Source organism: Pinus tabuliformis, chromosome 4_2 (assembly GCF_031772625.1).
Source record: "Pinus tabuliformis cultivar Carrire ecotype Pingquan chromosome 4_2, CPIR1, whole genome shotgun sequence".
NCBI lineage: Eukaryota > Viridiplantae > Streptophyta > Pinopsida > Pinales > Pinaceae > Pinus > Pinus tabuliformis.
The window spans coordinates 258,678,499-258,705,770 of record NC_142304.1 but is presented as its reverse complement, the minus strand read 5'-3'; the positions used below and the strand labels follow the sequence as shown (position 1 = coordinate 258,705,770).

Here is a 27,272-nt window from a genome sequence, read left to right as displayed (position 1 = left end):
GGCATCACCTCAACCATCAGAGTTAGTACGGTTGGCATTTAACAATGTCTCGGAGGATTGGCGAGTCTTTGTCCAAAGTATCTTGGGCAGAGACACATTGCCTAGCTGGGACAAGATGTGGTCTAACTTGTAGCAGGAGGAGTCGAGGCGAACTGTGCTAAAGAGCTCCATCCGTGGCAGCAGTAATAGCAGATCAAAGCGTGTGAAGGAGGAGGAGAATGTGGCCCTAGCATCAAAGGGTCCCAGTCAGGGGCAGGGGTAGCAGAAGAAGGAAAAGAAGGACCTGTCAAAGGTCAAGTTCTTCAGATGTGGTGAGTTCAGTCACTACAACATGCAATGTCCTCTCAAAAAGAAGGACAAGAAGGAGAAGCAGGACCAGCAGGCAACGTCAGTCGAGATCGACAAGTTGTCCTCCAGGCTGGAGGAAGACTTCGTGATAATGACAGCCATACTTCCAGGAGTGAGGTGGGGCGACTTGGATTTGTAGTCTAGAACTGCAGATGTTTGGGTAGGATGCTTGAGGAGTTCACCTCATGGATCATCACCTTGCTACGGGGGGGCACAATATTTAGTAGCAAGATGGATCAGTGTTAGAGATGCAGTCAAATTCCAGAGTGACAATTGTAGACTAGTAGCAGTCAGATTTTGAGGAGCATAGTGCAGTGTTGGCAGCAGTGCAAAGTGGCACATAGTAAAGTCAGAAGCAGCATAGATACATCAGTAGATAGTGCAATAGCTAGTAGCAGTCAAGACTCGAGAGATGGATGCATCATATTGATCACAATTGATTCAGTATATCGGATGCTTCTCAGTTGCAATGGTCGCAGTTGCAGCAGCAACAGATGAGAGGGGTTACAGTGCAGATGCAGAGTTGGTAGTAGTATGGCAGTGTGAGCAGCAGCACAGATGCAGCATCAGAGTTGCGCACTTGGGCAGTGGCAGGCAATCACATTGAGGAGACATCAACAGCGTAACAAAGGGCGTTATAGAGACAGGGTGTTGTGGCAAGGTGTGTAGCACTAGAACACAGTGCTCACTAAGAGGGAGTGTTAGTTTTTGTAGCATCGGATGTGTTCTAGTCACGAAACTTGGTGGAGGGGCTAGAATACATGAGATCTCCATAACCCAGAAATTGTTTCTAGAAATTCCACCTAGAGATGGCTTAATTAGATTATTAACCTATTTTTTAATGTTTCTTAAGTCTAAACTTAGGAAAACTGGTTAATTAATCATAATTAATTAAGTCAAGGTGAGAATTCTCTAGAAACTCACACGGATCGACAGGGAAATAATTTGGGCCCTTGATTAAGTTCTAATCTTGGTCGTTGGTGCTCCAACAAAGGATTATAAGAAGAAGTCGATGGGGTCTTGGAGAAGACACTTGAGACACTTGCGTAGTTCGATTTCCTTGGAAGATCGATTTCTAGAGAGCAGCAGCGCTTGCCAAAGAGCCAAAGATCAAAGCAGAGACAACGAGGGGCAGGGACAGTGAGGCTGGAGGAAGTCTTGATCCAGCGGGTGCAATTTCAAAGAGGTTGAAGTTTCTCTATGAGGTTGCGTAGTCCTAAAGCAAAAGCCTCAAAAGGTAGTTCGATTTGCTAAAGAGGGCAGACATTTTCAGTTCCAAAGGCCAGACAAAGGTTTCAAAGTGTCAGAGAGACGTTTTCCCAGCCAGCAATAGGTGGGACGGCTTGATTAGCAGTCAGTTCGGGCAACATGTGTGGCGGGTAGCTTCAGCTTGACACAGCGCCTGCGCAGACGCAGTTGGATGACTTGCTTTTCAGAGGCAGTCCAGTACTGGAATTGCCCGGAGTGAGGGTAATTTCCCTCTAGTTATTTTTGCCAGTCTTTTCTCAGCAAGACAGCCAAATTTCAACATCCAGATTATTGTACTCAGAATTTCTAACTGCTACATATAATTAAACCCCCGGCCACTGCACTGATTTTCCCAGGTTGGGTTTTTCCGCGGACAATTGTCTAAAAATAACAGTGTAAATTTTATGTGTGTATGCGCTAGGCTTTCTCAGTTTCCAACGCTATTATCTTCTGCAGAATTTTTATTTGTGAAGTTTACAATAGTGAATTATTCGTTGTTTTAACTTTGTATGGGCAAACAAACTGTTAATTAATTTACAGTTAGAAGAATAATTTCCAATCGTTGCAATAAAATTTCGTAGCAAAATTTTCTGCGCTGCAGAATAATTTCGTAGCGCTGAAATTTTCACAATTGGGAACATCTAATAGGGTCATCTATTAACCACTCCTACCTAGGGAGGTAACACTATTACATGACTAAGGCCCCAATTTTGAAAGAGAAGCCTCATATGAAGTGTTATTTTTCTCATTTCTTTCAAGCCTAGTTCACTTAGATACAATAATGATTAATCTACCTTATGGTAAAAGTTGCAACACTGGATATTGTGTGTAGTTGGCAAGTGGTTCCATTTATAGGCCTAGGCAACTTAACTAGGGTCCAGGTTCTCTAAAGGGACATATTGACACCCACAGGTGATGCGTTGAGAGCCATGGGACTCTGAATAGTTGTATAGCATCATTCATATCCATGGGCACCTTCAACACCCACAACGTTCCTGCATTTTCTTTATTATTCACGGGATGATGCACCTGGGCTAGCATGACCCCACCCAGCTTGGCAGTGATCACGTGTTTTGGCAGTTGATCCAGGGCCCAAATGAGGTTTGTCTCATGCCTTGAGACATGGGAAAGCCAACACCATCTTCAATGTCCTTAAAGTTGGAGCCTTAGACCTTGAATTTAGGAGCCCTCTACAGTTGTCATGGCACTAGAGGAGCTCAACACAAGCCCTAGAAGGGCTTATGACAACATGAAATCAACATTCCAACCCTTTTATTGGGAGATTTACTATGTTTCACATTAGCTACAAGGTCGACTTGTGACCTTGATTAGTTCTTCCCCATTATTTTAATGTTTGAGGGGCGTACAGGAATAATTCGACATTAGTAACACACATATATGTTAGAGATCATTCATTTGTGATCTCTCATCATCATCACTCTAGGAATTTTGGCCTCATTGAGGAATTTTGTCTCTCTAGAGGAATCGAACTTGTTCTCTTGTGAATGTGTTGGATCTATTAGATGCATTTTAACATTTGCAATTGATCTTGGATATTTCTTGCAGCTATTTTTTGGATAATGGAAAGAATTCATGCATGTTGTCTGGTAAGTACACTTTATTGTTGAATATCTATTTTTCTATGTCGAATGTGTGGAATTATTGATTCTAGATCACTATAAATTGTGCCCTAATTTGTTGAAGATTAATTGAATTACTATCTAGATGAATATTGCATACATTACACATGTCTAATATGTGGTGAATAGTCCTAGTGGTGAAATCATTGAAGTTCTCCCATAAAAATCCAATTTTCCATTGAGTGGGTAAATGCTTGAAATTTGCTTGCTAGGGGATCAAATTTCAGCCTCCTTGGAAACAAGTTTGGCTAACCTAAATCATCATAGGCTCCATTCTCCCAAGGAACAAGGAACCAGTCTAATTGGTTGGTGATCAATCTCATCCTTTATCCATCTTTTCTCTCTCTTAATTTCAGTGCTTTCAAGGCTAAGGTAGAAAGCTAGGGCATGGTACGAATTTCTAGGGAGGAAGGATTTTGGTGGTTAGAGAGCCTAAACATCAAGAGGGTAGGGCTTCCAAAAACACCTATCAATTTGGTGGGCATCCACTCCAATTTCATCCATAAATTCTCTTGCCCTAGGTGTTTGCCCTAAGAGGGAAACCCTAGTTTTCTTCCCTCAACTTAAGGACTTCGTTGAAGGTTTCATGAGCCTTGGCCTAGCTAACATACATTGTAAGAAACCTTTTCTCCTACCTCTACCTTGAGTTACTCCAACACTCGTCAAATTTAAGAAACCCTAGGTCTTGTGCCCTTATTTCTAGGTCCCTCCAAAGAAAGTGAATTTCTTCCTTGTGAAGCCTTGAACCTAAATCGTGTCTTTCTTGAAGACTCCCTAGTGAGATCATTTCACACATTAACCCTAGAATACCTATTACAAGTGATATATTTCCTACCAGGACTCCTCCCATCGAAGAAACTTTGTAAAGAGCAAGGGATTTTGGTTGTGGTGACAGTGGGCCACTAACCCATTGTTGTTTCTTGGCCTAGTTTACACCTTGTAGGGTTTCCCTCTCCAAGGCCTGCTAAATTTTGTGGCAACAAGTGTATTCACCTTATATCATGGATTTAATATTTTCTAGGGTTTTTAGCCTAATTGTGAGTTAAATCGCTTTGTCACCCTAGTATAAATAAAGGAGTGATTTACCCAATTGTTCATTGTCACAAATTGGATCATACATTCTCTTGATTAATGATTCTTATCTCTTGTGCTCTATGGGGACCTAGTTGAGTGACTTCTCTCGAGTGGAATTATGATGTGATGTAAACTCTTTTCATGGATACTTATGGTCGATGTTGGATGTTGCATGGTGAGGTAAGTTTGTTTATTTTCTTTATCATGGTATTATGTTCCCTGAGATGAATGTTCATGTGCTAACTTCTACGTTAGTTTATTTGATATTTGCTTCATTGTTCCTTGTTTTGGTTTTTGCTTCATTGTCCCTTATTGAGCAAAACCTTTCTTCTAAGTATTCGACGAATAGACATAGGTTTTTCTTTTGCTTAATAATCTGAAAAATTGAGAACCTAAATCTTAAACCCTAGGGTGTGTTAGTTTATTCTCCCTAGCTTTTCTTTCCCTTAATCATCCAAAAAATTGAAAATCTAAATCTTAAACCCAAGGGTAAGTTAGTTAATTTTCCCTATTTTATTTGGATTTATTATTACTCCAAGAAATCCCTAGAATTGTATGTATCTAGACCCCATATGCCTAGGAGAAAAAAATTCTCCAAGATGGTCCTCGGTTGGCAGCCAGCAACCCCTTGAAGCCATCAGCTAGCTCATTCTACCAACTGCGCCAGCCATGTGGTCCCTCGCCCATCTGCCATGATCATATGTTTGAAGGTGGGACTCTCGAATCTAAAGATATGCCTTGTCATTTTGAAATTAAGTATTGTAGTTTGCTTATCATGGACACTTCTGGGCATGGATTAATGGGGGGATTCAGCAGAAAGAATGGGCTAGGTTTGTGCTTCTATCCCCAGACCCCTTTAGGAATTAACCTTGGATTCTAGTCCCGTAGGATCTCTTTTATTGACCTTTGGTTCCAAAGATGGTATTTCACAGGAAACCTTGATTTTGGTTGTGTGGTCCTACTCCCTTATCCACTTATATTTCCCTCTTTCCATCCATTATTGCCCCATTCATCATATTTCCCATCTGGATCCACATCCCTCCACCGGGTCCACATAAGGTTAGCTCGCCTCTTCCCCTTGCCCACACCTTGGGTCATGGCCTGGAATGAAGCCCGAAGGTTGATGCAGCTGAAAAGAAAGTTAAAAAACATATATAGCCACATTCAACAGGAGAAGTACCACAAAATGCAAAAGATGGTCGAAACAAAAACATTTAGCATGTGGGAAAAATCCAATACGTGAGATGTACCCCATCATCATGGCCATCACCCTAGTTCCTACAAATTCTATGAGTCTTCTTCATCATATAGGAACCCATGATTGTCCCAACCCCTGGTGGGCGATGAACTGCCCCACCTTAAAAAGGGGATTTCACTACTATATCTTACACATCATGCTCTAACCCCTTGAGCCCCGAGCAGTTAATCAAAGAAAATCATAAAAGGAAAAAGGCATATAAAGAAGGGTCAAAAAATCAAGGCCATGGCACCTCATGTACCACGATTGCTCCCTCCTACACATTATAAATCCAAGTGTGGGCTTCCCTCTTATTGGCTACCCTTGTACCCCAAGATGTGACCCAAGTCTACCCCTTCTCATCCCCTACTTCATGCACCTATCTATCACATGCCAACACCTTTGGACAATCCTACCTTAACTATATTATCCCCTTTAAAGGTATAAACCACCTAATTTGATACTTGGTTAACCCTATTTGGAGTTTAGGAGACATTGGCACACCCCAAAGCCCATTATGGAAGGGCAAGCAATCATGAAGTCCCCACCTATGGTCCATGATTAGGTAAGCTCATTTACTCGATTTCTCTAATGACTTGTTGTATTGGAGGGCTAGGGGACGCATTGGATCTTATGCAGGATTGCAGATGGTTTCCATTTGGGGTTTGGTCTCCCTATACGAGGTCCTAATCCTCCAGAGGGCTACATTGGCACATATGGGGTGAGCGTTGAGAGTCATGGGCCTCCACAGCAACAGATTGCACTTCATTGTTCCCCACAGTCATTCAGAGATTACTTGTGGCTCACTTATTGGACGAGGAGGATACACCTGATCCATCATGCCCAGCTAGCCCCAGATCTACACCATACACTTGACAGATGATTCAGGACTTGCACAATGATGTGGCATCACCTACACCATCATCCTAGCCCCTGCAGGCGACTACAAGCATCTTCGATTTGTTTGGAGACCCATGAGGACACTTGTGTGCCCCCACATGTCATTTGGAGCACCACAAGTTATTACAAGGGGCCAACCCCTTGTCCACTACTTTTGAGTGTCCTATTCTTCATTGTGGCACCCATGGACCTCATTAGGCTTCTTAGAGGACCCTACGACATGCATAGATAATTATTTGACATCTTGAAAGGCTTAATTTTCATTTATGAGCTAGTTTGGTGGGCTTGTCACCAAAAGGATGTATTATTAGCACATTATTTTATTTTTGGGGCCTATGTAGGCTAAGGAGGCTAATTCGAACTCCTAAGATGTGTATAAATACAAGTGAGGTGAGATCATTTCTCATCATCACTTTGGATTGGATCTCTCTCTTCTTTAGAGAATTTCGCACCTTTTTCTTGGAGGATGAATTGGAGCATTTATGGATGAATTTTGATGTATGGTTATTGGTCTATCTTCTCTTGGAGCTTCTCTATTGTCATTTGTGAATGGTTGGATATACTCTACTGGTGTAAGTACGAAATTTTGATGTTATTCTTGTTACTTTTGTCATATATGTTGGTTTGGGATTTTTGTTGTTTTAGGGCTAATTGTTGCATGCAAATTATTGCTTAATATTGTGGGATTGTCTCTATTATAACATTCTCTCCATGTATGGGCCATGTAAAATAAGTGAAATCTACTAGGGGTAAAATCTGACCTTGATAATTGATTCTTCTTGTGCATTTGAAATATAAAACATGCAAGATTGCTTTCACTTGACCTAGCGGGTTTGTGAAGTAATTTTGAGGCCTCCTTGACTAGGAACCAAGAAATATTACACATAATCAACATAGACTCCATTCTCCCAAGGATTATGGCACTGATCTACCAAGGGTGGTCACCAAAACTCTTATTCTTTCACCTTCTCCCAAGTCTAGCCATATTGAGGTGCCTAAGGCATCAATTTCCCGACAAGCTAGCCACTAGAAAAATCGATCTCCTACAGTCTCTTGCATTGGCCTCTCCTCTAGCCCTCCTCCAAGTTTGAAGACATTCCGACGGTGGAATTGGAAGAAAAGCCAAGCCCTAGCTCCGACACCAAAACTTGGCCTGCCATCCCCAAGGATAGCACTTCCCAGGGTCAAACCAACATCTTTGAGTAATTATATTTTCTTTGATCTTTTCTCCACCTTGTCTAGGGTAAGAATATCATTGCTTGCTACATTCCTCCCTCATTCCCTAGACTGGGTCAACTTGGCCCCGTGTGGTCCCCTCCTTTGAAAGAACATTCTTCAAGAACCATGGATACCAATTCTAACAAGGATTTTAGGGATTGGGAAACTCCTTCACACGTCTTATCCCATAAACCTAACCCTCAAATCCTTTCTTCCTTTGCTTAGATTACCTAGTACCTTGCTTACAAAGCAAGCAACCTTTATCCTTCAAATTCTGAGAAAGGGTTATTTGGGTCACTCATATCCATTGACTTATCCTTCATTAGTGACTCCACACATACTGAGTCTCCTCCCATCGGTGAAAGTCCATAAATAGAAGGGAGCCTTAGCTGAGGTGACAGTGGGCTAAGACTCCATTTGTTGCCCTTGGCCTAGCATTTTCCCTTTAGGGATTCCCCTTAGGTCCCCTGCTAGTTTGAGCAGTAACATTTTGGCGTCGTTGTCGAGGAGGAAGCAGGTCTACCTCCCTAGTGAATCATTGAGGAATTGATTCATTGATGACATTTATAAATATTCCTCTGGCGACTCCACTCATTGTCCAATCCCCTAGTTTACTTGAAGGCGACAACATTCCTCCTTTAACTAGGGTTGTTGCAAAAAGGGGAAAGCGAACTCCATCACCTGTTGGAACCTCCCTTTTCCCTGAATTCGAGAAAGTCAGTGATACATCTCCAGAAATGGCATCTACTTCAAGCACTGACTCCGAAAGGGATCAACCCAAGATGACCAAGAGTGAAAGACACTTGGTTAGTGTCTTTGCCCTTTTGAAATTAAGTAATGATCCCAAGCCATTACCTGAAAAATTTAACTGATGGTTGCCCAAATTCAAAGGGGATGCTACTTGGACTGCCCATGGCTTTATTGAAGAATTCTACTAACAGTTGTCCCCTAGATTGATATTTGATGAAGATAGGATCATGATGCTTTTTTCCTTATCACTTGAGGGACAAGCAAGAGATTGGTATCTTAGCCTTCCCCCTGGGTGCATTAAGGACTCCCATGAATTTGAGGAACTATTCATGAAAAGGTGGTCATGCAATGCCCAAGGGATTGTAATGACCCATCTACCAGTACAAACGAAATGTGAATTATTAGCATGCATATGATAGCGACATATGCATGTGTCATCTGTACTACACTAGAATTCATATTAAATTATGAAGAATTTCCAAGAATAGGATAAAAGACGTAATTGTTGAAGATACTAAATAAATACCTAACTCACAAAAATATGTTGAAATATGTATTTTAGTATGTGTCGTCATCATAATAGGTAACAATAGAATATTATTCAAAATAAAAAATTAATACTCTATACTATACAAAATTAAAATGGAATATAAATTATATGAATAAATAAAAGGGACAAGTATAAATAAAAGGAGCCCCGAGGGATAGCTCAAATGGTCGAGTTCCCGTTGCTAAGCACTTTCCCAGTTGGGAGGTCACGGGGTCAAATCTCCTCGACGCCCTCGGGGTTAGGCCTGATATGGCCGACCGGCAGATCCCTTCGGGTGGAACTGCCCCGCTTCTCTACGTGGACGTAGCGACCACTCAGTGCCCGTGAACCACATTGAAAAAAAAAAAAAGTATAAATAAAAGGAATGAACATTTAAAAAGGATACTATGCATGTTATACAAAAATAAAAATAAAAAGAATATTACATAAAGCAAACAAAAGGGAATATAATATGTTATTTTACCTAACCCAACCAATTTATAAAGGTACATTACAACCTTAATATTATAGAGGGTGAGTAATATCATACGTATAGGTTCTAAAAGTAATGATAAAATTGTCATCTTAAAGACAAACCATTGCATCTAATTATAAATGCCTTACCTTCCTCATGAAGCCAGCATAAAAGAGAGGCGGTCGTGCATCTAACTGAAAGTTCGAGAAGAGCATCAGGGAAAAATATAAAGGGAACAGAGATGAAGCTTTTGGGAGGAGGAAAATTTTGGGGAGAAGGAAAGAGAAATTTTTTAACAGAGTTACAAACAATAAGGATTGAGCCTTGGTTGTTCTTGAAGTTTTTGGGCACGAGGGACCAGATTGCATCAATTGGGAAGCATTATGGAACTGAGTACCTAGGTTGTACCCCGTTTGGTAGGGAGGTTTTGGTCTTTTGGTAACGGAAGCGAATTTGGAACAACGACAGCCTAGGATCAACTTCAAAAGCAAAAGTCAGGTATGTACTGTGTATTTAATAGGTAAATTGTGTTTTAGAATATCACAGTCTGAATAATTACCTTCGATTTCTCAAATTTGTAAATTTAATGAAAACGGTGCTCTACAGGGACCTTCAACATTGAAAAGTTCTACCAAATAACCAAGTGAAGGGAAGATGTGTGGGAATTCATTCAAAATTTTGATAGGGTAGTTAAAGATATACTTGATCGTTTGAAGCCCTCTGAAGCCAACATTCTTGACAAATTCATAAAGGTCGTGGGTGGCCACCTCACCTATGTGTTGAGGGATAAGAAACCATCCACTTTGGCCGAGGCTAAATAAATGGTGAAGGAAGTTGAAGAAAACCTACGAATTTCAAAGGTTAATATCAATGACCACCCTAAAGCCAAATTTGAAACCAAGAAGGAGAAGTCCAAAGATCAACACGAAGAAACTCTCCTTGCTATTCTCAAAAAGGTGGAAAGGTTCACCAAAGAAGCCAATGCACATGACAGGGTTATCATGAATAAAATCACCACCTTAGAAAGGGCCCAAAAACCGAGTTACATCCCTAAAGGAAATCCTTTTCCCAAAAAGCAAAATGAAGAAGATAGGTCGAGCTCTTCTCAAATCCCAAACACATTGGCCCCAACTAATGTTGTTGAGCCAAATTCTTCATCTGATGATGAGGAGAGTGAAGAGGATGAAAGTGAGGATGAAAAAACAGATGAGCAAGCCAATCTCGTGGAAGTTGATGTCTTCAACATTTTGCTAGGAGGATCATACACGCATCCTCCCATTAGTGAGGTCACCCTTAAGGAAGAAAAGGAAGAATCCATTCTTAATGCTGATAGCCAAGGAAGATTCAAAGGGGTCCAATATTCCCGAAAGGAAAAGGACAAAGACCCCTCACCTCCTAAGGAATCACCTAAGGAAGATCCATCACCTAAGCAAGCCCCTCCTAAAGAATCCATCCCCAAAGTTCCTCCCAAGAAGAATCCTCCAACAAAGGTCAATCAAAAAAAGGATCCTCCTAGGAAAGAATACAGGAAGAAGGAAAAGGGGAAGGAAGTTAAACTTGACATCGACATAGGGGTTGCCATGGGAAAGATGACTATACATGTTCCCCTAAAGGAAATTGTTAAGCTTCTCAAGCAACAGCAACAACTTAAGACATCCCTCTCCCTCGGGATACAAGATGAAGAAATACTTGAAGAATTTCAAAACATTCACATCCCTGACCAAAACCCGGGGCATAAACCTTTCTTGCTCACTTTGGCTATCAATGACCTCTTCTTACACAATTATATGTTAGATTCCAGTGTTGCCGCCAATATCATGCCTTTGACTACTATGAAGCAATTGGGTCTCAACATCACTCGGCCATATAAAAGGGTGTGTGGCTTTAATACCAAACCTGTGGAAGTAGAAGGCATCATCAAAAATTTTACGGTCTCTTTGGCTAGGAATCCCGATATATCCCTCTTCATGGATGTTATTGTCATTGATATACCTGATTTGTGGGGGATGTTGTTATCCCGGAAATGGGGAGCTACCATTGGGGGATATATTCAAATGGATTTATCATACGCAACCATCCCCCAATCCGATGGCACCCCTTTTATCCTTTATAGGGAGTCTGCTCATTCGCCGCATGTGATCAAGCCTAGACCATATTATGAGACATGCGATAGCAAGAAACGTTCCCATATCCTCCCTACCCAGGGTATTTGAATCCTGATATTTGAATCCTCAAGCAACCAATCTCTCAAACAAGCAAAAAGTGGAAGCCTAAGAAAGAATATAAGGTTGGGGATTTCATCTTGGTAGAAGGATCCGATACCCGTCAAGATTTCATGGAAGGGTTGGGGATGACTATTACTACATTGCTAAATCTAACGATGAACTTTGGCCTGAGCTGGTCAAATTAAGTCGTATCACCTCCTTCCTTGAGACTTGACATTGTATTATATGCATGGTAGAGTAGGATGCATTGCATGTTGATGTTTGCATTAGAAATAACATCATATGATATTTCTCATCGTAGATTAGTTGTATTTAGATTAAAATTTACATATCTTTATTTTTTTGTTGTTTTTATGGCCTAACATATTAGCATGTGCGATCATGAGACGTCATGAAAGCATGTTGCCCCCTCTTTTTCCATCTATTGTATATGTGCAGGTGACAGGTCTACGGTAACCAAGAGATTGTTAGAGTTCCCGTGACCTCCCGTTCGAGTAGCTTTGTCCAATTCTTTGAGAGATCACGTCCTAGTTGGTGCCAGATGTTACCCACCATTTGTGGGTAATATCCCTAGGAGAAAACATTTCTCCAAAATGGTCCTCGGTCAGCAACCAGTAGCCCCTTACAACAATCAGCTAGCTCATTGTGCCATTTCTCTGCCACCTGAAACAGCCATGTAGTCCCTCGCCCATATGCCATGACCGTATGTTTGAAGGTGTACCTCCCGAATCTAAAGATATGCGTTGTCATTTTGAAATTGATTATTGTAGTTTGCTTATCATGGACACTTTTGGGCATGGATTAATGGGGGGATTTGGCGGAAAGAAAGAGCTAGGCCTATGCTTTTGTCCCCAAACCCCTTTTAGGAATTAACCTTGGATTTTAGTCCCAATGGATCTCTTTTATTGACCATTGGTTCTAGAGATGGTATTTCACGGGAAACAATAATTTTGGTTTCGTGGTCCCGCTCCCTTATCCGCTTATATTACCCTCTTTCCATCCATTATTTTCCCATTCATCATATTTCCCACCTGGGTCCACATCCCTCCACCGGGTCCACATAAGGTTAGCTCACCCCTTCCCTTGCCAACACCTTGGGTCATGGCTTGGAGTGAAGCCCGGAGATTGATGCAGCTAAAAAAGAAAGTTAAAAAGCATATATGGCCACATTCAACAGGAAAAGTACCACAAAATGTAAAAGATGGTCAGGACAAAAACATTTAGCACGTGGGCAAAAGCCAATACATGAGCTCTACCCCATCATCATGGCCATCACCCTGGTTCCTACAGGTTCTATGAGATTTCTTCATCATATAGGAGCCCATGATTGTCCCAACCCCTGGTGGGCGATGACCCACCCCACCTTAAAAAGGGGATTCCACTATTATATCTTACACTTCATGCTCTAACCCCTTGAGCCCCGAGCAATTAATCAAAGAAAATCATAAAAAGGCAAAAGGCATATAAGAAGGGTGAAAAATCAAAGCCGAGGCACCTCATGTTCCACGATTTCTCCCTCCTACACACTATAAACCCCAAGTGTGGGCTTCTCTCTTATTAGATACCCTTGTACCCCAACATGTGACCCAGGGCTGCCCCTTCTCATCCCCTACTTCATCCAACTATCTATCACATGCCACCACCTTTAGACGAACATACCTTGACTATATTATCCCCTTTACAGATAGAAACCACCTAATAGGATACTTGGTTAACCCCATTTGGAGTTTAGGAAACATTGGCACACCACGAAGCCCATTATGGAAGGGCGGACCATTATGAGGTCCACACCTGTAGTCCATGATTAGGTAAGTTCATTTGCTCGATTTATCTAATGACTTATTGTACTGGAAGGCTAGGAGACGCATTGGATCTTATGCAAGATTTCACATGGTTTCCGTTTGGGGTTTGGTCTCCCTATACGGGGTCTTAATCCTTCAGAGGGCTACATTAGCACATATAGGGTGAGCGTTGAGAGTCGTGGGCCTCCACAACAGCAAATTGCACTTCATGGATCCCCACAATCATTCAGAGATAACCGTGGCTCACTTATTGGATGAGGAGGACGCACCTGATCCATCATGCCCAGCCAACCCCAGATCTACACCATACACTTGGCAGATGATCCAAGACTTGCACGATGATGTGGCATCACCTACACCATTATCCTAGCCCTTGCAGGCGATCTGCAAGTATCTTCGATTTGTTTGGAGACCCATGAGGACACTTGTGTGCCCCCACATGTCATTTGGAGCACCACGAGTTATTACAAGGGGCCAACCCCTTGTCCACTGCTTTTGAGGGTCCTATTCTTCATTGTGGCACCCATGGACCTCATTAAGCCTCTTAGAGGGCCCTACAACATGCATAGATTATTATTTGACCTCTTGAGAGGCTTACCTTTTCATTTATGAGCTAGTTTGGTGGGCTTGTCACCAAAAGGATGTATTATTAGCACATTATTTTATTTTTGGGGCTTATGTAGGCTAAGGAGGCTAATTCGAACTCTTAAGATGTGTATAAATACAAGTGAGGTGAGATCATTTCTCATCATAACTTTGGATTGGATCTCTGTATTATTAGCACATTATTTTATTTTTGGGGCTTATGTAGGCTAAGGAGGCTAATTCGAACTCTTAAGATGTGTATAAATACAAGTGAGGTGAGATCATTTCTCATCATAACTTTGGATTGGATCTCTGTTTTCTTTAGAGAATTTCGCCTTTTTCTGGAGGATGAATTGGTGCATTTATGGATGAACTTTGATGTATGTTTATTGGTCTATCTTCTCTTGGAGCTTCTCTATTGTCATTTGTGAATGGTTGGATATACTCTACTGATGTAAGTACGAAATTTTGATGTTATTCTTGTTACTTTTGTCATATATGCCGGATTGGGATTTTCGTTGTTTTAGGGCTAATTGTGGCATGCAAATCATTGCTTAATATTGTGGGATTGTCTCTATTATAACGTTCTCTCCATGTATGGGCCATGTAGTATGAGCAAAATCTCCTAGGGGTAAAATTTGACCTTGATAAGCCATTCCTCTTGTTCATTTGAAGTATAAAAGCTACAAGATTGCTTTCACTTGATCTAGAGGGTTGGTGAAGTAATTTTGAGGCCTCCTTGAATGGGAACCAAGAAATCTTGCACATAATCAACATAAACTCCATTCTCCCAAGGGTTAAGGCACTGATCTACCAAGGGTGGTCACCAAAACTCTTATTCTTTCACCTTCTCCCATGTCTAGCCAGATTGGAGTGCCTAGGGCATCAATTTCCCGACAAGCTAGCCATTAAAAAAAATCGATCTCCTAGGGTCTCTTGCGCTAGCCTTTCCTCTAGCCCTCCTCCAAGTTTGAAGACATTCCAACAGTGGAAGCGAGAGAAAATTCAAGCCCTAGCTCCGAGATCAAAACTTGCCCTGCCATCCCCAAGGCTAGCACTTCCCAGGGTCAAACCAACATCTTTGAGTAATTATATTTTCTTTGATCCTTTCTCCACCTTGTCTAGGCCCTAGGGTAAGAATACCATTGGTTGCTACATTCTTCCTGCATACCCTAGATTGGGTCCACTTGGCCCCGTTTGGTCCCACTCTTTTGAAAGACCATTCTTCAAGAACCATCCGGGATACCAATTCTAACAAGGATTTTAGGGATTGGGAAACTCCTTAACACGTCTTATCCCATAAACCTAACCCTCAAATCATCTCTTCCTTTCCCTAGATTACCTAATACCTTGCTTACAAAGCAAGCAATCTTTATCCTTCAAATTTTGGGAAAGGGTTATTTGGGTCACTCATATCCATTGACTTATCCTTCATTAGTGACTCCACACATACTAGGTCTCCTCCCATCAGTGAAAGTCCATAAATAGAAGGGAGCCTTAGCTGAGGTGATACTAGGCTAAGACTCCATTTATTGCCTATGGCCTAGCATTTGCCCTTTAGCGATTCCCCTTAGGTCCCCTGCTAGTTTGAGCGGTAACATGCCCTAGATTGAGAAGGCACTAGTCCATCTATCTTGTGGCACTCATTTAAAGTATAAAAATCGTTTTTCTTTTTATTTCATTGTAAATTACAACAAAATCTTGTATTTTCAGCATTTAATGACTTATTGATGTATGCTAGGGTTAGGCATTGTGTCAAAGTGCATTAGAGAAGCAAAAATGAAGTTTTTCATGTATTTTTCAACCATTTTCTAGGGTCAGCGTCAAGGTTGTATTTGTTATTATCGGCCTCAATAACCATCAAAAAATGTTGTAACTTTGTCCCTAGTTTCCTCTCTAATTTAGCCTTCATTTCACATAGTTCATTCAGTATTTTCACAGGTAAATTTGTTGCAGTTATAGCCTGTTGTATTGCTGCAATATGTTAATGTAAAACCCTAATTTATAGCATCCTTGAGTATTTTATTGATTTGGTGTGTTACGGAGACCTATTGAGGCTCTTTAAGCCGACCATAGCCTTTAGATTGACCCATAGCTCCCTTGAACCCAAACATGGAATTTACTCTTTCATCCAACTCAAACCCTAATTGGGTATACCTTTACCTGGTGGATTTACATTGTAGGATCTTTAAGGGGTGCTTAGCTCGAGATCCTTGGGTTACTTGATCCCTAAACCCTACCAAGGAAGCGTCCCTTGTGTTGGATTTGTCCTTCGATAAAAGGAGGGGAGTAGTTACTAAGGCGACAGGGATGACACTCCCGAGTATCCCACCTTGTCTAGGTCACCTAGTGAGGGTTTGCACTAGGCTGCTAGAATTTGTTGTAACATGTATCATACTTTTTCTGTTTTAATTTAGTGTTATATGTAAGTGATGTGAGACATACATACACACGAAGATCTACCTCACATCAGGCTGTAGAGTGCACACCAATTCTATCAGTGCAACTATATCATAGCAGCCAAAATGGGGAAAAAATAACTGAGGATTGTCAAGGACAGTCACATTATCTAGCCTGAACATGGTAGTCAACCAGAAACTTCTAGTTCATGACTTTTCAGTATTTGTTCTTTCTGTCAATTCCATGCAATCACTTCAAAATTAAAAAATTGATAAATTAAACTGAAAACAGAAACAACATATCATTTTCCTAATGCTGCATCAGAACATACCTTCTTTATTCTCATCGCATCTTCACTGGCACTAACTTGTACATCAAGACAATGGTGTGTATTTGCACTATCAATAGATCTGGACATTTCCTGCTTTTCTACACTGAAACACAGGAAATCTGTTAATTTCATAATAATACTAACGCATTACAGTGCACTGTATAATAACTCGTGAAAAATATATCCAGCCAAGATCTATGCGTATACTTGTAAAACCCAAAACAAAACATTACCTCTCTAACTGTTGTTGCAAGGAAAAACACTTTGCCTCTAATTCCTGGTAATGTTTATGTTGCTCTTCCAGTTTTGCTTGGAAAGAGCTACAATTTTCTTGAGCCTGAGTTAATTCAGTTTCAACAGTATGGAGTCGAGAAGCTAGTTTCTCATTTAAAGATTTCTGAGCTGCCAACTGTTCCTCCACTAGCTCTCTCTCTTCCATGGTTGAAGAAAGTTGTGACTCTAATCTTGAAATATTTTGCTGTGATTCTTGTAGTCGAACCTGAATGGTTTCAACATTAGCATTTGCCAGTTGAAGCCTCTCTTCTAGTTCTTCTTTTACCAACTTTAAGCAACTAAGCTCACCATTCAGTCTACCAATCTCTTCATTCAATTTGCATACAATAAATTCTTTTTCTGCCAGGAGATTTTGCACATCCTTAAGCTGAGGTGAGGCATTTGCAATTGGGCTGTTTGAGTTGGAACCAACAATATCTAATGTCAATGCCAAAGATTTATTTCCACTTTCATTTTTAGCAGTCACAGGAGTCTTTTCTTTCCTAAACTCTGGACTACTTGTTCCTCCAACCTCTGATTCACTGACACTATGTGAGTCTTCATCCCATTCAAGCTGCTTCTTGATTGTCGCTCTTATGCTTGATACATCTTGAAGAGAGAAGAAATGGTTTACAAGCCAGTCTAATGTAGAAGCTGCTGCTTCAACAAACTCCACTATATCTGCCTTCCCATGAAGAAGATCAGTGCAAACATTGACAAGACTTTGAACAGTTGTATCAAACTCTGAATTTTGCCACTGCAAGACACGCATGGTATAGCCAGGCATATCTGAAGAATTCCCATAGACATGAGGTCCACATGTGGCCTGTGCCATGCTATTTGAATGAATTTGATCTGAGGGATTTGACTTGATAAAACCTTCAATAAGCATCAGTATTTTGTGAACAGAAGCAGTCACTTTTGATCCAAGATGGGTAGTTCTTGTTCTATTAGAAGATGAAAATGCAACTATTTCTTCTTCAGATGAACTCCCATGTGAATGGGATTTCGGTGAAAAATTATGTGAGATTATTCCCTGAAAAGAGCGACCATTCAAATCATCAGTGCTATTTATATTTTCTTTTGTTGTGGCAAATTGCTCAACAGTTGAACATCGAGACTTTACAATAGCAGCCTTGACCCTCTCCATCACTTCATCCATGTTTTGAGACTTTGCATGGGCTTCAAAAACCATGCATAAAACATCATGAAGATTGGCATTATCTGCTTCATTGGTAGAACTCTCTGATTGAATGGCAGATAACTTCTCTGCTACAGCTATGGCATTAGTATCTTGTTCAGAGGTTATAGGGGTTTCTTCTAAAGGAACATTCCTCTCAGTCAAAGAAAAAGCACTACTGTTTTCTTCCATCCGGAATACCCCAGTTCCACCCAATTTGTCTTTACCAAAATTTTGATTAGAACCATCAACCTTTTCAGTAGACAATGCTGCAAGCCGTTCCATTTCAACAAAATCATTCAGCAAATTAAACTCTGAGGAATCAAATGTTTTATTTGTAGCTACATCTATGTTATCCTTCTTAAACTGTGCTAATTCAGAAATCAATGCCGAAGCCCAGGATTCAGCACAGCTAGCTTCATCTCCATTGCCTCCATCCTCAGAAATTGAAACAATACTTGGTTCATTACTCATATTGATACCATGTGACATCTTTACATGAATATCAACAGCTGTACCACTGGTTTTACTGATGCGATGACCTCTATGGAAAGCCTCCATTTGTGCCTCAAGTTGAGATAGTTTACTAGCTGTTCGCGCACACATGACCCTTGAAGTTTGAAGTTCATTGCTTTTAGTAGTAAGAGTTTGCTTGAGTATTTTGTTCTCTTCTTCCAACGCAGATAACTGCTCAGGGAAAGCATGTACCTGTCTCAGGCTGTTCTCATGAACATTTTCATGCATAGACTCCCCAGTTAATGAAGTTAGACCAACCCCTTTCCCCATCCTTTTTCTCTTTCCTTCAACTGCATCTTTTCCCAGCATTTCAACTTCCATCTTCATTTGAGCTACAGCAGCAGGCCCTGGTAACTTTTTTCGAACTAGGACCCGCAATCTTTGGCATTCCATCTCTAATTTGGCTATTTTTTTAGTGCTCTCTATAAACTGTTTATTAGCTGCATCAGTTGATCTTCTATTATATTCTTTCTCTTCATTACGAATTTCAAGTTCTTTATTTAGCACATGAACTTCATATCTCAGAGCACTATTTTCCTTCTCCAACGAATTTAATTTGACCTGTAACACCTTGAAATCAGCTTCAACATAAGTTTTTCTCTCACTCAATTCTTCAATAGTCTGTGTCTTCTCCTGAAGAGAATTCCGCAACACAGTGTTCTCCGCAGCTGCTTCTAGTAGCCGGTGATTAATCCCAGCCAATTGTTCCTCTAGCTCTCTGCGGATTCTATCTAATTCATTAGCTTTCTTCATGACAACATCATGAATTTTCTGCTCATGTTCTTCTCGCACTTGTCGTAATTGCCTCATGCATTCTTTCAAGGCTCCATCCAAATGACATACTCGGTCTTCTGCAGCCACCTTCTGCTGAAGAGCTGCATCAAGTTCCTCTTTCAGAGAACCAGCCTCAGCCTCAGCTTTTTCCCAGCCTGGAATTAAACTGATATTTATCAGTCATGAAAAAAATCGGATTCAAGAGGTCACATGATATGCCAATTTCAGATCTTACTTTACAAATGCACAGGCAAAAAATTAAAGAACTTAGAAAAAGGCCACAACAAACTTTGAAGCATTGAAAATGGATTTATTTTCTCAGAGAAGTTTGAGAAAGTAAAAACTTCTCCAAATGACATTTATGTAAAAGCAATAATGCCAAGGAATAGACAGTGGCACCTGAAACTGCTTCTTCTGCAACTTTTGCATGTTGTTTCACTAAGTCATCTTTTGCATTACTTTCAGCTAAAGCAGCTGATAATTTTGAATTTATCGTTTTCAGTTTCTCATCGAGCTCCTGCAATGGATTGATTACCCCATTTGAGTTCTGCAAAAGATCCAGTTTAGTGTTGGTCACATCCTGCAGCTTTCAGGAACATTACCCAGAGTCTTGACACTATCTAGAATGATTAAATCAATATTGAGAATTAAGATTGGAGAAATTAAAGAAAGTAATTTGAGATGAAAAATAAAGATAAATCACTAATCCTTTGATCTCTACAAGGCTGCTCTCAATAGGAATGAAACTTTACTGTACATGAATAAAAAAAAATCCTCTATTCATAGAATTTTTGGGATAAAGCCTCAAGGGAAAAGCAAGGAAACATCTTGATTAATGAAAGGAACTTAGCATATCTTGAAAATACTCTATCACGGCCCTTCCCATGATGCTGTAAGTAGGCACATTCACAATTATAAATTTTACATCTTTCTCAGTACAATGTATTTCTGGAGTCCCCAATTTATTACTAAGAAATATGGAAGGACTTCCAAGTTAATGCTCAATAAACATATTGCAAGGCCTAAGCTTCAACTAAATCGTGATGTTATAGATTTTACAAACATATAAGCTCTAAGTTTTACTAGTTGACAATAACATTAATAATCATGGCTCCTCCAACTTTTATTTTTTCCTGAAGTGCTTCAAAATCTGTAATGTCCCTTTTCGGGGACAGAATACCAGTCACCAACTAACTAATTTAATTATTTTATGTCATCTCTAAGGTGATATTGAGTAATTAAATTAATAAAAGTGATTATTAAGTGACTTAAAAATTAATTAAGAATAAACCTTATAAAAAAGTCACTTTATTAAAAGAAGGAAAAGAACCCATGGTTTTCAGAAGACTCATGGTATTCTAACAGCCATCACAATAAAAGGAAGGCAAAGGATTACTGGTGTACATGACAATCTGGATTATTGTGTGTTGGATTGGGGAGATCTAGTAGCTTACCATGTGAGAGGAAAACCCTTGTATAATTCCCAGTTTTGGTGTTGAGAGATACACCCTAGCTAGTGGCAATTAGTTTCGGTGGTGAAAGATTCCACCTTAGCTAGCGGCAATTAGTTTTGGTGGTGAAAGATTCCACCCTAACTAGTCAGTGGTGCTTAGCAAGGAAGGGAAAGATTTTGGAGCAATTGTTAGAAGGTTGAAGAAGCATACATATCAGATAAGGGAGTCCAGCTAGAGAAGGATTTTGAAGAAGACCAAGTTATTCCTGCTTATCTATTTGTCAGGTTTCTTATTAAATTTGATGTAATTTCCTTCTCAATATTAAATAAATAAAATAGCTGGGTTTTACAGTTTATTGTCCACAAGCTTTGTGAATTTCTTGTTAAATTCTCTCAGCAAATTATGGCATGAAGAAATGTTATCGTAAAATTTCTAGAAATTTTTAATTAAATAAAAAGGGATATTACAGTGGTATCGGAGTTGGTTTTCCTACCAGTCTAAAGGTTTTCTTATCAAATTTGTTGGGCTTAATTTATCAATTGCAAGAAGGTTGGATATTGAACTAATAGGCCAAAAATTTCTTGAAATGTTGAAGCCAAAATTCCATATTATGTAAGGGCCAAATTGGTCATATTGGTAATTGTTCAGATCGACATTGATTGTTGTGACAGTGGGTTGTGCCAATTTCTCTCCTAGGCCAAGATCTTGGATTGTACAAGGGTCGATTTCAAATGTTGTTGCAACGAGGTTAATGTGGAACATGAGGGAGGAACTTATCTTACTTGAGTCGAGTTCGTTAAACCTACAAAAGCTGAAATTATCATGTATACAAGGCCAAATCTATAGAGTAGGGTGCCGATTTCGTAGGTTTGTTACGATCATCATTCTGCTAAGTTTGACTTCAGGGGTTTTTGTTAGCAAGAGTCATGACTATTATTTTGCTAAGAGCAAATTGATCCCCTTTCACAGAAGCCGAGCCACCAAGGAAAGTAGGGCCAAATTGTACCCTGTTGTGGAGAGCCGAAATTGCTATTGTGTTGAGGCCAAATTCTTTGTTTAATCGAATTTCTTTGATTTTTATTGTGCGATGTGTTGCACACTTTTTGTAAAAGTTCCAGGGAAGCAGACATGCCAAATTTTTCCAAAGGGTCGGATCATCAGTCATCAAGTTTATTGAGTCATTGTAAACCCATTCTACAAACTTGTAATGTAAATGATGCTAGTAAAACTGTGTATGTATATAACAACCTAGGTAAAGCTATTATTTTGGCGAGTTTCATCCTAAAAGGTTTTTCGTCTAACTGATTCATTTGTGTTTCTAAACACGGATGGTCGGCAGAGTTTTTCCCTCCAACCTTACCCCAAAGCTAGAGTGGAATTCTTCGTCGAAGTCTTACTTGAGTCTTAGTGTTCTAGTCGAGTCTTATGTCAAAGTGATTTGGGAATAATTTAAGCTAATTGACTAAACTATTTTATCACATGTCACTTGGTCTACTAAATCATATTGTGCCACAGAATTGGGTATGTAATTTGCGGGTCTATACTGAATGGGTGTTCCCCTTTGAGAGTTGAAAAGTAAAAGTCTTATGTAAAAAAATATTTTAGTGCATGGTTCCTCATATTTAGACACTATGGCTAAAATATTAGAGGGTGGAAAAAATATTAATCCCCTCAAGTGTCAATTAATTAATTTTTCTGGCAAAAAATTAAATTAATCCTAAGCCAAAAAAAATAATTAATTAGAGTCAAAATTAGAATCTTGGAGAAATTAAATTCTACAAGTGGAAAAAATCGTGAGTATCACAGAAATTAAATTTTGGAGGTCTCCAACCAAGAGAATATTGGAAATTTCAAGAAAAATTGGACCTTTAGACCTTGGTGGTTAAGTCAAAGTCAAAATTTTGAGGAAATTAGCTGAAATAATTAATTTTGAGCTAATAAAAAATGGTTTAATGAGAAATTCGAAAATTCCTCAAAAATAATTATTTCAATGGTGGAGATTAAAAGATGATCAAATGTTTTTCGATAATCGAGATTATTTTGACGAGGATCAAGCCAACTAGCCATTATTTTTTCACTTGGAGGATTTATCTATAAATTTAGAGTCATTTGTGTCTCAAGCCATCTGATGTTCGCGAAGAAAATTCTACAGAAAAAAATGATGTAATGCTACTATCCCGCTAGGAAGGTTTTTTGAATCATAATAAAGACTTTGGGGTGTAGTTCATGGTGTTTAATGTCTATTGATTTGTGGTATGTACTGGGTAAGAATATTCCTATATTGTGTTTAAATTTTAATTAAATCATTGTTTCATTGTAGATGATAGGAACACTACATTGATAATTTTTGGGCTTATCTTAGATGATCTGATTCATTGTTGTTCTAACGGTTTAAACGTGAAGAATTATATAGTGATTGCAGTTTCCCCAACCCTTGGGCTCCAAGTTCACAAACTATGGACATAGGCTAACCCTTTTTGGACTTCAAATATTTTTATGGTTTATCTAACTTCACTAAGATGGTAGCTTGCATTTATTTTCAAAAGTATTATTAGCCATTTATCAAAGAAACCTTTAAAAAAAAAATCTCAAAATTCCTTTTGAAAAAACATTGTATATTTGTACATTTTGTAGATAAAATTTGTATAATATAGTTTTGTAAATTATTTTTCTAATTGAGATTTTGGGGTTTTGAGATTTTTGTATATATATGGGGTTTGGGTATCTGTAAATTCATTTGTGCAAGTGAGATCCAAGCCTTATGAAGAAGATTTACGGAAGTTTTGAGCTAGATCTAGACCCTTGAGGTTAAAATCTAGTCTCCAAGTTTTTGCAGGGCCAACATCAAGGAATTTTGTGGTGAAAGTGAGCAACAATGAAGATCTGAAACAAATAATTTTTCCTGGCAAGGGTTTTGGCATTTTCAAGCCTCCTAGACCTAGTGTGGCCCCTTCTAGCCTTAGCGTCAGCCTTCTCAACCTCAGCGTCCAGACCTTCATCCTTCTCTTTCTTCCTCTGCAAAGCCTCCTCCCTCCTCCCTTGGCCTCCTTTCTTCCCCTTTTTTCCCTATTTTCTCCTAACCGTAACCCCTCTAGGGCTTGCCACTAGCCTTTAAGGCCTTAACACCCTAGGTCGTGGGCCTTAGGGCTTCTTTTACGCCTCTCAACCTCTTCTTTGGCCCCTGCATTAGCCCTACTAGGCCTAATCCCCTTAGCCGCTAGGCCTATTTGGCCTCCCTCGTGTGCCTTTACTTCTTCCATGGCCTTCTAGCACTTTTCCAGCCCTAGTTTTCCCTTTGCCCATCTCTGAATTGTCTGGACTAAATATTGGTGGGTTTTGCGAGAAGAAATTGGTTAAAAATTGGTGTTTTCAGGCGCCAAGTGCTTTGAATAAAATTTTGGCGACTTGGGAAAGTGTGCTACAAGGCCTTCGGCCCAGGGTTTGCTCTCTAAACCCTGACCTTGTCACTGTTTTGATTCAGCGTTCATATTCATTTCATAAGAGTGAATTAGATGCCCTGAAATCATATCTAAGTGGTCTAAACACCCTAATAATTTCATGGTAAAATTTTGCTAGTGTTTTGGTTACTTGGGCATTGAATATCTAACTTAGATCTAGTCATTTGTTTGTTGGAATATCTTTGCATAATTACTAGATCAAATTTGATATAAGTACGAGGAAACACTCTAAAGGGCATAAAAATTGATTAATGTGATTTCTAGCATATTGCCCTAACATCCAAGTGTCTTGGGCATTAACTTTTGGCATAAATTTCCAACTCATGGTGACTGCTATCTCTGCATAAAAGGCATGATCAAATCTGATATTTTCTTAATATAACATCTTAAGAAGGCTAAAGATTATCAATTTACACTGGCAAAGTTGTTTTATCAATTGGCAAGACATTGGGCAATTTATTGGTCATATTCAATTTTATATGCTTGATAATTTCTTGGTTTGAAGTGATACATTTACTACTGTCCTATCTCTCACACAAGTGGTTTTTTCATAATCAGATTGGCTCATTGTGGTTTATGCTATTAAAGACTAACATTTACTTATCTTGTGTTTAGATCTAAGAATTGTTAAATTGGCAGTAACATCACTGAAACATCTAAGTCTTCTAATCTTGTTGATGATTTAAGTTACTTTGGGCATTAAGATCTAATTGACATTTTTGTGTTGAGCATCTAACTAAAATATTATTGTTCATAATCTTGTTCTCCTTTGCAATCTTAAAAAGCTTTTGTAATTTTGATGTCTATGTTAAGCATTCGCATCTTAAGTTTCATTGGTTATCATTCTAAGTGAGCATTTATTAACATTGGTCATTGGCATATCTTGAAAGATCTTAAATTGTCTCATGTAATTATTGTTGAATTGGATAAGTGTTCTAAATCGCTAAGCATTTTGTGAATTGATTACATTGGCACTTTGGTGATTAGCACATTTCTTGGTTATAAGATTGGATATAATTTATTGACAAGTACTATTGTCATTAAAGATTAGTCATAACTTAAAGTACTTAAACATTAAGTCAATATTAAACTAATAATCTCACTCATAATCTTTGCATAATCATTCTAGGCCTAGTTGCACTAATAATTTATCTCCAAGCATAAGCTTGGTTGATAGATCTCTAGGGCCACCCTTTCTCAGCTAGCTTGAGGGATTCAGCACCTTTCTAATGGTTAACACAGTAACCTTGCAGTCGTCAGAGCCACAATCTCTGCAATGCCAGAGGCACTAGGTGGTTGGAATACAGGGAGAGGTATTGTTAATCAAGCCTCTACTTGCTTCCCATTGGCTTCCATCCCACAACCTACTCCAAAAACTAGTCTCAAAATAATTAATAGGGAGGTTCCATTTAGGCTAGGCATATAACTTAAAAGTAACCAAGATCCTTGCATTACACTTAGATCTTAGGATTTGCAAGGCATATAGGTTAGTTGATCATTTAAGCAGCAATTGTCTATCTGGTTACTTGGTCTCAATTTATAATAAGCAAGAATTTTGACTCCATAAGGCACTAGTCTCATACTTAAATCTAATCTAATCATTGGATCTTGCTAAAATTAGCCAAGTAGCTAGGCCACTCATTTGTGTCTCCCGGACAAGTTGGTTGTCAATTTGTCTATCATCATCTCATTTCCATCCAGACTACACCCCATATCTTGTTATTGGGAGACAGCTAGAATGGATTGGGCGGGGATCAGAATGACAACCCCCACCCTGAGTCGTTGTCGCGGTGCCTATACAATCTAAGCAACAACATTAGTTGGCGCCATTGTTGGGGACCAATTTATTTTGTTGTCGACGCTTCAACGACATTCTTCCTAATATTGTAATCATTCTTCATTAGCCTGTCAATCGCCACATTTCCTGGCACATTTATTTCATCACCTTATCCTTTTTCCTCTCATTAATCTTTTCATCTTCTCTATCCGCACCTTTAGCACCTGGACATTTTGGTCGGTTTCTTGTTTGGGTGGCGACTCCACTTATTAATCCATTTTTTCTCAAACAAGAAACCCTCCTTGATATCCATCTGCTTCTCCCTGACTAACTTTCAGTTTTTCGCCTTTTGGATTTTGGAGTTGGATTCATCTTCAAGTGGCAACTCCACTTCTTTCATTTCTTACAAGAATTCTTGCTAGAAGCTTGCTTCTTGTGGATTTTTTGTTTTTCTTGAACATGGATCTTTCTCTCTGACATCCATTAGCTCCCTTTCCCTTTAAGAAAGTCACCATTGATGACTTGTTTGCCCCTTCTCGTTTTACTAACATTCAAGGTCACCCTCATGACCTTCTAGAGAAAGAAGTTGAGGAGGAAATTGTTAGAAAATAAAAAAAGGCAGAAAGACTTTCTTATTCTTGATAATTACTTGTGATGTTTCTTGTTATTACGATTCTTTATATCTTCTTTAATTTAGTTCATCAAGCAATTACCAAAGCAGCAGCACATAAAACAATAGACACCAGATGTAGGCACTATGCCAGGGCAAAACCCCCCTGAGGGGAAAACCCAGTCAAGAAATTCTTCCTTTCAATAGTATTCTTTGAGACTCTTCACCCTAGACCAAGACCATACCTTCCCTCCACACCAAGTCAGCCTCCCAGAATTTTGACCCCTTTCCAACAACTTCGACTAGGCAACAACTTCCGACAACTGGAAGCTTCCTGCAACAATGAAACTTGGAAGACTTTGATCTCCCAATCTAGGGCAAAAACAGAAAGAGAGAGGTACCAAAATTTTGATTTTCTTCTTCTCCTTAGGCTCCACCCAACTCGCACTTCCTTTGGCTTCGCGGCAA

General features: G+C 39.5%; 1 protein-coding gene across 4 annotated transcripts in view; it reads right to left on the bottom strand.

Annotated features, from left to right (window-relative positions):
• LOC149168975 (filament-like plant protein 7) overlaps positions 1-27,272 on the bottom strand; it is a 142,907-nt gene that overhangs the window by 69,085 nt on the left and 46,550 nt on the right. For 3 of the 4 annotated variants that reach the window (XM_089428497.1, XM_089428496.1, XM_089428495.1), the window contains 3 exons: positions 19,905-20,052; positions 16,996-19,660; positions 16,763-16,865 (listed from right to left, as the gene is read on the bottom strand). In XM_089428497.1, coding sequence (XP_089284623.1) covers positions 16,763-16,865; positions 16,996-19,660; positions 19,905-20,052 — 2,916 coding nt within the window. Of the gene's footprint in view, positions 1-16,762; positions 16,866-16,995; positions 19,672-19,904; positions 20,053-27,272 lie in introns of all 4 variants that reach the window. The other variant, XM_089428498.1, reaches the window with a different exon arrangement.